Source organism: Cetorhinus maximus, unplaced genomic scaffold (genome assembly GCF_964194155.1).
Source record: "Cetorhinus maximus unplaced genomic scaffold, sCetMax3.hap1.1 HAP1_SCAFFOLD_2452, whole genome shotgun sequence".
NCBI classification, from domain to species: Eukaryota; Metazoa; Chordata; class Chondrichthyes; order Lamniformes; family Cetorhinidae; genus Cetorhinus; species Cetorhinus maximus.
Genome location: NW_027598390.1, coordinates 25,911 through 33,528, shown reverse-complemented (window position 1 = coordinate 33,528; position 7,618 = coordinate 25,911). Strand labels below are relative to the sequence as shown.

The window sequence follows — 7,618 nt, the reverse complement described above, 5'->3', positions numbered from 1 at the left end:
ATCATTCCAAGCCTCTGGGTCACTGTAGGCCTCTAACACGAGGTCGCTGGGTCACTCGGCCCATTATCAGGTTTCTGGACCCCAAGGTCCCTGGACCACCAGGCCCACACTAGGCCTCTGGATCACAAGGCCACGAGATCACTGGGCCCCTGGACCACTAGGGCACTGGATTTCTAGGCCCCTGGATCACTATTTCCTCCACCCCAACCACCGGATCACAAAGCCCCTGGTCACCATAGGCCTTGAGATCACGAGAGCCGTGGGTCAAAAGATCCTTAGATCACACAGCTGGCTAGATCACTAGGCCCCCGATCACTAGGCCGCGGCTAGGCCCGTGGATCATGAGGCTGCTCGATCACTCAGGCTTCAGGCTTCGCTAGGCCCTGGATGACTCGGCCTCTGTCACTAGGCCGCTGGATGACCTCAAAGCCAGTGGTAAAACGTTCAGGGCCGAAAGGAGCTCAAACTTCTGCACCGAGGGCCATAATTTGAAATATAAATATGTCAACAGTAAAAACAGAGTGTCGGTGGGTGTGGGGGTTGAGATTGTAGCATTTCAGCAAGTCCTTCCTCGGACGAGGCAGCGAACATGTTCATTCAGGAGCAGGAAGAGGTCGGACACGATTATCCCCTTGGCAGAATTGGCGTCAACCTGTGGTGGGGGGGAGCAAAGTTCGAAGGTGAACGGAGAGTTGCCGAGGGCAGTGGGCTCTGTCCCCCACTCCCCCGCGCAGTCATCACAGCGAAACACTTGAAACGCCTCATGATCCATGGGCCTAGTGAGGCTGGATTGAGCTGCCGCTCTAGAGACTCGAGCCCCAAGATGCAGACTCGCGCCTCATGCCACCCCCACATCGCCCCACCACGGCCTCCTCTCCCAGTGACAGCACTGAGGGAGCGCCGCACTGTCGGAGAGTCGGTGCTGAGGGAGCGCCGCACTGTCGGAGGGTCAGAGCTGAGGGAGAGCCGCGCTGTCGGAGGGTCAGTGCTGAGGGAGCACCGCACTGTCGGAGGGTCAGTGCTGAGGGAGCGCCGCACTGTCGGAGGGTCAGTGCTGAGGGAGCGCCGCACTGTCGGAGGGTCAGTGCTGAGGGAGCGCCGCACTGTCGGAGGGTCAGTGCTGAGGGAGCGCCGCTCTGTCGGAGGGTCAGTGCTGAGGGAGCGCCGCACTGTCGGAGGGTCAGTGCTGAGGGAGCGCCGCACTGTCGGAGGGTCAGTGCTGAGGGAGTGCCGCACTGTCGGAGGGTCAGTGCTGAGGGAGCGCCGCTCTGTCGGAGGGTCAGTGCTGAGGGAGCGCCGCACTGTCGGAGGGTCAGTGCTGAGGGAGCGCCGCACTGTCGGAGGGTCAGTGCTGAGGGAGCGCCGCACTGTAGGTTAACGTTTCAGACTCACCAATTTTACAGTCCGCTCGAGATTCCATAGGAATTTGTTGAGCTGTTTGGAATAGTTTGTTTGGTCCTTCATAGTTTCTGCAATCTGCAAAATATAATTAAACCAGTCAGTGAAAATGAAAAGCTGAGAGAGAGACAGAGAGAGAGCGAGAGAGAGAGAGAAAGAGAGAGAGAGAGACAGAGAGAGTTGGAGAGAGGTAGAGAGAGAGAGACAGGGATGGAGATGGAGAAAGGGAGGGAGAGTGAGAGAGAAAGAGACAGAGAGAGAGGAGAGACACAGACAGACAGAGAGTGAGACACAGAGAGAGAGAGATGGAGAGAGAGAGAGAGTGGCAGAGAGAGACACAGACAGACAGAGAGAAAGAGAGAGAGAGAGAGAAAGATGGAGAGAGGGACAGAGAGACAGAGACAGAGGTGGAGAAAGGGAGAGAGAGAGAGTGAGAGAGGAAGAGACAGAGAGAGAGAGGAGAGACACAGACAGAGAGAGAGAGACACAGAGAGAGAGAGATGGAGAGAGGGGGAGATAGAGAGAGACACAGAGAGAGAGAGACACAGAGGCAGACAGAGGGAAAGTGAAAATGGGAGAGACACAAAGATGGAGAGAAACGGATTGTTATGATATGACAGGTGATAATTGCCGGCTGACCAAATCCCAAGGGGAAACTTGGCCAAGCTATCACAACAATTTGCAATTTGTATTTTATTACGAGAAGGTAGGTTTACCGAAGTCATAAGTAAAGATTCCATTACCGCTTTTGGAGATTTTAAGTATTGAATCAAAACATTTATTAATAAAAGAAAAGACAATTTAAACACACAAGATTACAGTTACACAGTTAAATTTAGTCTTATAATGTTTCCTAAAATATTTCTACTTAACTAGACTCACAAATAAACACCCTTTTCGGGGAACAGCCCCTACAGATTCTTAATCTACAAAACATCCAGTGATATTACTGCAAGGCACCCACTGTAGCCATTGGGGAGGTATTTCAGAAGCTTCTCTCTCCCTCCCACTCAACCATGGAAATCCAAGGTTTGGAACAAAAGCTTGCTCTCTGGAACAAGAGCACTTCTCTGGCATGACTAGAGGCTGATTACTTTTACAGGACTGTCTTCGCATAGCACACTCTTCAAGATCATATGGCCACACCCCCATAGGGCTTTCAACCTTTCATTAAATATGTTTTGTTCTCTTTCTTCCTTAAACCCATCGTTCTTAACTTTCTTTGGAAGTTACCTTCCCCAGAATCTTTCATGTCATCTTTATGGCCACTATTTTCAGGAAAAATAAACTTAATAACTTTGCTTTATTTAATCTACAATCTTTGCCAGTTGTAAAACTTCCTTCTTTCTCTCTTTGAAATTCAACAGCTAAAAATTCACATCTCATTTATCTCCGAATGCAAATTCCTCTCTATGCTGTATCTACTGGAATCCCATCATAGTTTATTCATCCCAACTTCAAAACCTGCTTTTACACTTAAACCCTTTAATGGTTTAAACCTTGCAGTCTAACTGTCTTCAGTTTAATTAATTTAGTCACATACAAACACACACACACAACACGCACAACGCCCACAAGCCTGCTTCACAGTATCCCACAGTAATATTGGGAAAATAATGATATTTTCTTTATAGGAGCGGGAGAGAGAGGAGGGAGAGAGAGAGAGAGAAAGGGAAACAGAGAGAGGGAGACAGAAAGAGAGAGAGAAAGCGATTGAAAAAGCCAGGGAGAAACAGAAAGAGAGAGTGAGACATAGGTAGAGAGAGGAGAGAGAGAGAATGACAGGGAATGAGTGATAGGGGAAGAGATGGAGAGGGAGTGAGACAGAGGTAGAGAGAGGAGAGAGAGAGAATGACAGGGAATGAGTGATAGGGGAAGAGATGGCGAGGGAGTGAGACAGAGGTAGAGAGGAGAGAGAGAGAATGACAGGGAATGAGTGATAGGGGAAGAGATGGCGAGGGAGTGATATAAATCTCTCTCCACAATCCCTCAGGGTCTCATTCAGAAACCTCTCTCTCTCTCACTCACGCTTTTGTGAATGAGATGATCTGCTCTCCTCTGGCATCTGACCCATGATCTGGCACCCGGATTCGTAAGCCCCGTCCCCGGTACTTACGCATTTGCTTATGTTTCTCCACATCTGGTACAGAGCCTGCAGCACGTCCTCTGTCAGCTCCGTCGCCCTGGGATTTTCCAAGGCCTCCAGTTTCTGCATTGCCTGGATGAAGAGGTTAAACTCGGCCTTCACTAGGAGAAGCCTCTCGGGGACCTGAGTGAAAGTGAGGTGAGAATTGAGTGTGAGACCCCCCGAGCCATGCACCTCTCCACAATTTGCCCCAGTTCCCCTTCACTATAAACACAATGATATTTCCGGGGCATGGAATGAGAAGTTGTCACATGAACCAGTATTAACAATTAGTCTCTCAGTGACCTCTGTACCCGAATTTTTCTAAATGCGATTACTCTCTAGCTGACCTCTGTACACAGGACGTTGCTAAGAACAATTAGCCTCCAGCTGCCCTGTACAATCAGCCCCACCCCCCCCAGCTGACCTCTGTACACAGCATGTTCCTCTGGGCAATTCATCTCTAGCTGACCTCAGTACACAGTCTGTTCCCGAGAACGATTATACTCTAGCTCAACTCTTTAGCCAGGATGTTCCTAAGAGAAATTCACCTCCATCCGACCTCTGTACACAGAACATTGCTAAGAGCAATCAGCCTCCAGCTGACCTCTTTAATCAGGATGGACCTAAGAGCAATTATACTCTAGCTGACCTCTGTACACAGGGTGGTCCTAAGAACTATTATTCTCCAGCTGACATCTGTTTGTAGGATGGTCCTAGGGGCAATCAATTTCTAGCTGACCTCTGCACTCAGGATGTCCTATCAGCAATTCAGCTCTAGCTGACCTCTGTATACGGAATATTCCTGTGGGCAATTAACCTCTAGCTGACCTCAAAAAACAGGGGATCCCTGAGAATAATTAACCTCTGTCTGACCTCTGCACACAGGATATCCCTGAATACAGTTAATATCCAGCAGACCTATGCACACAGGATATACCTGAGAGCAATTAGCCTCTAGCTGACCACCATTGCGAGCTCCCCCCACCAACACTATAGTTAGCCGCTATATATGGATCCAATGCCATCATTGCCAGGGGCTGCGCCCCTGTTCTCCCTACTGTGTCAGAGGTTAAAGGGCACCGTCAATGGCATGGCTCGGAAGTGATCGCCCACGCCGAAGCAGCTGGTGAAAGGAAACCTCACCTGCAGTTATACTGCAGCTTGCGAGCAGTGACCGGACTGTGCTCGCTGCGGCGCTTTGGTCCGGTGACGCCCCACCTGTTCGAACAGCTGCGTCGCTACAGCTATAACTGCAGCCGACGGAAATGGCGGGGCGGGGTGTGAGGAGGGCACGGCACCCTTGGCGAGCTGGCGGAGGGGGGAACACGTGATACCCCTGAGGTACACTGGGACCTGCATGACCTGCTTGAGGGTTTGCAGTATAACTGCCATCTTGTGAGGGACTCTTACTGAGGGGGGAAGGCGTGGGGGCGGGGGGTGGGGTTGGGGGGGGGATTTCTTCCTGGGAACTGCCTCTGGTCAGGGTAAATCTCCCTCTCTCTCTCTCTCTCCCCTCCGCCCGCTCCCAGTGTCTCACCTCCAGTCTCCTCAGTTGCTCGGACGACACCAGGACCCGCCTGTGCCCAGACACCAGACTTGACCCCTGTGGATTCACATGGCGCACGTTAGCGACACAGCACGTCTTGACCCCTGACCTCCAGGACGACCCCTGGCCACCCCCACTGTGCAACCCCCCCCCGCCCCGCTTGCCTTGAACTGTGACCACCCAGAGCAACACCGAAGGACCACCAGCAGCAACCCAGGGCCAGCCTGGGGTGACCCCTGAACCCAGAGTGACCCCCACCAACCTAGAGCTTCCCGGAGCGACCCCCTGACCCTTCAGATTGACCGCAGCAAACCCAGTGTGACTCCTGACCCTCAGGCTGACAACCCACAAACCCAGAGTGACCCTTGACACTCAAATTGACACTCCAAACCCAGGGTGACCAGCACTCCCCCCCCATAATCCTCAAACTGACCCCCACAAGCCCAGAGTGACCACTGACACTCAAATTGACCCTCTAAACTCAGGGTGACCCCTGATCCTCAGACTGACCCCCACAAGCCCAGAGTGACCACTGACACTCAAATTGACCCCCTAAACTCAGGGTGACCCCCTGATCCTCAGACTGACCCCCACAAGCCCAGAGTGACCACTGACACTCAAATTGACCCTCTAAACTCAGGCTGACCCCCTGATCCTCAGACTGACCCCCACAAGCCCAGAGTGACCACTGACACTCAAATTGACCCTCTAAACTCAGGGTGACCCCCTGATCCTCAGACTGACCCCCACAAGCCCAGAGTGACCACTGACACTCAAATTGACCCCCTAAATTCAAGGTGACCCCTGACCCTCAGGCTGGCTCCTTTAAACCCCCGGGTGAACCCTGATGCTCAGAGTGACCGCCCCCCTCCCAAGACCCTCCTAACCCACCCCCAACCCCCGCCACAAGCCCAGAGTGAACCCTGACCCTTAAAATGACCCCCGTGAACCCAGCGCGACCCCTGACCCACAGATTGACGCCTGACCCCTTTGGGGTGACCGCACATTCCCGGAGCGACCCCTTTTTGACTCTGGAGTGACCGCCCCCCTGACCGACGGAGATCGCCCTGCGCGCCACCCCACCCGCCTCACCCACCCACCCCCCCCCGCCCCCGACCCGGTCCACCCAAGATACCCTGGCGAACACACACACCCCCTCCCCTCCCCTCCCCTCCCCTCCCCTCCCCCACCACGGGAAACAAAAAAATTCCTCAGGCTCACCAGATGTCGGTGGAGCTTCTCAAAGAGCTGGAGCTCGGAGTGGGGGAGGGGAGCGTAGCGCGACAGCTGGCACCCGTCCCGCTCGGGCAACACAGTCGTCCGGTCCGACCCCAGGGATGGGGCCAGGCAAGAGGCGATGATGAGGAAGGCGACGTTGGGAGGGGTGGTCGCCATTGTCTGCCGCTCTGGGAAATGGCGGAGGAGAGAGAGGGAGGGAGAGAGAGAGACAGAGAGAGAAAATAACACAACAGATGAGTGCTCCATCGATGACCCTAAGTGGGCAAATCATCAAACCGCCCGACCCCACCTCGCGCCCCTTTTAAATGACAGGTGGTCCCCACCACATCCACACAGCCCCTGAGAGAGCTGCTCCCTCTCGTTACCTTCGACCCCAGAGCGAGCGTTGCTCCTGTTCTCCTCCTCAGCTCTTGCCCTGATCTCTGCAAAGCTCCATCCTCCTCCTGCTCTTATACCTGGGCTCCCAGGGTGGGTGGGGAGAGTCCCCACACCAAGACCTGAGAGCGGCATTTCCTGGGAATGCTGAAGAAAGGAAAGTGAATCTGGAGCCTGTCAGCACAGGTGTATCAGGCTCCAGAGGGGAAAGGGGAGGGAGAAGGGAACGGGTGGTGACGAGGGCTGAAAGTGAAACAGGAACAATTGCAGGCAAAACATTCATTTGTTGAGTTAATGAGGAAAGTCTTCACCTTCCATAACTTCTTTCGCAGCAATGGTTTCATTTCCACTGCTATCTCTTATCAGTCACTGAGTAACCGAGTTCCGGCAGTGTTACTGACTGTATCTCTACTGATGCTAATCCAGCTCCCTCACACTGTCACTCAGTAACCCCTCTCCCCCCAGCGCCCTGTGTTACTGACTGCATCTCTACTGATGTTAATCCAGCTCCCACACACTGTCCAGAACGAGGGGGCAGAACCTTAAAATTCGAGCCAGACCGCTCAGAGGTGATATCACGAAGTAATTTCTGACGCAAATTGGAGTAGGAATCTGTCTCTCTCTCTCCCCCTCCAAATAGCTGCTCAGGCTGGTGAGTCAATTGGAAATTTCAAACCAGAGATTAATACTTCTTTATTTGGTGAGGGTATTGAGGATTACATAACCGAGGTGGGTCGAAGGAATGTCAAAATTTATCAGCCATGACCTGAATGAATAGAGGGACAGTCTCGAGAGGGGCTGAATGGCCTCCTCCTGTTCCTGTGTAACAGGCTCGAGGAGGGGGCTGAATGGGCCTCCTCCTGTTCCCGTGTAACAGGCTCGAGGAGGGGGGCTGAATGGCCTCCTCCTGTCCCTGTGTAACAGGCTCGAGA

The 7,618-nt window shown here is 53.1% G+C and overlaps 1 protein-coding gene across 1 annotated transcript; it reads right to left on the bottom strand.

Moving 5' to 3' along the window:
• Positions 1 to 556: 556 nt before the first annotated feature.
• On the bottom strand, positions 557 to 6,467 carry LOC144677352 (interferon lambda-2-like). Its single transcript, XM_078537489.1, has 5 exons — positions 6,294 to 6,467; positions 5,064 to 5,129; positions 3,515 to 3,667; positions 1,393 to 1,476; positions 557 to 652 (listed from the first exon to the last, which is right to left on the bottom strand). The coding sequence occupies exons 1-5, from the start codon at positions 6,465 to 6,467 to the stop codon at positions 557 to 559; spliced, it is 573 nt and encodes a 190-aa protein (XP_078393615.1).
• Positions 6,468 to 7,618: the final 1,151 nt, after the last annotated feature.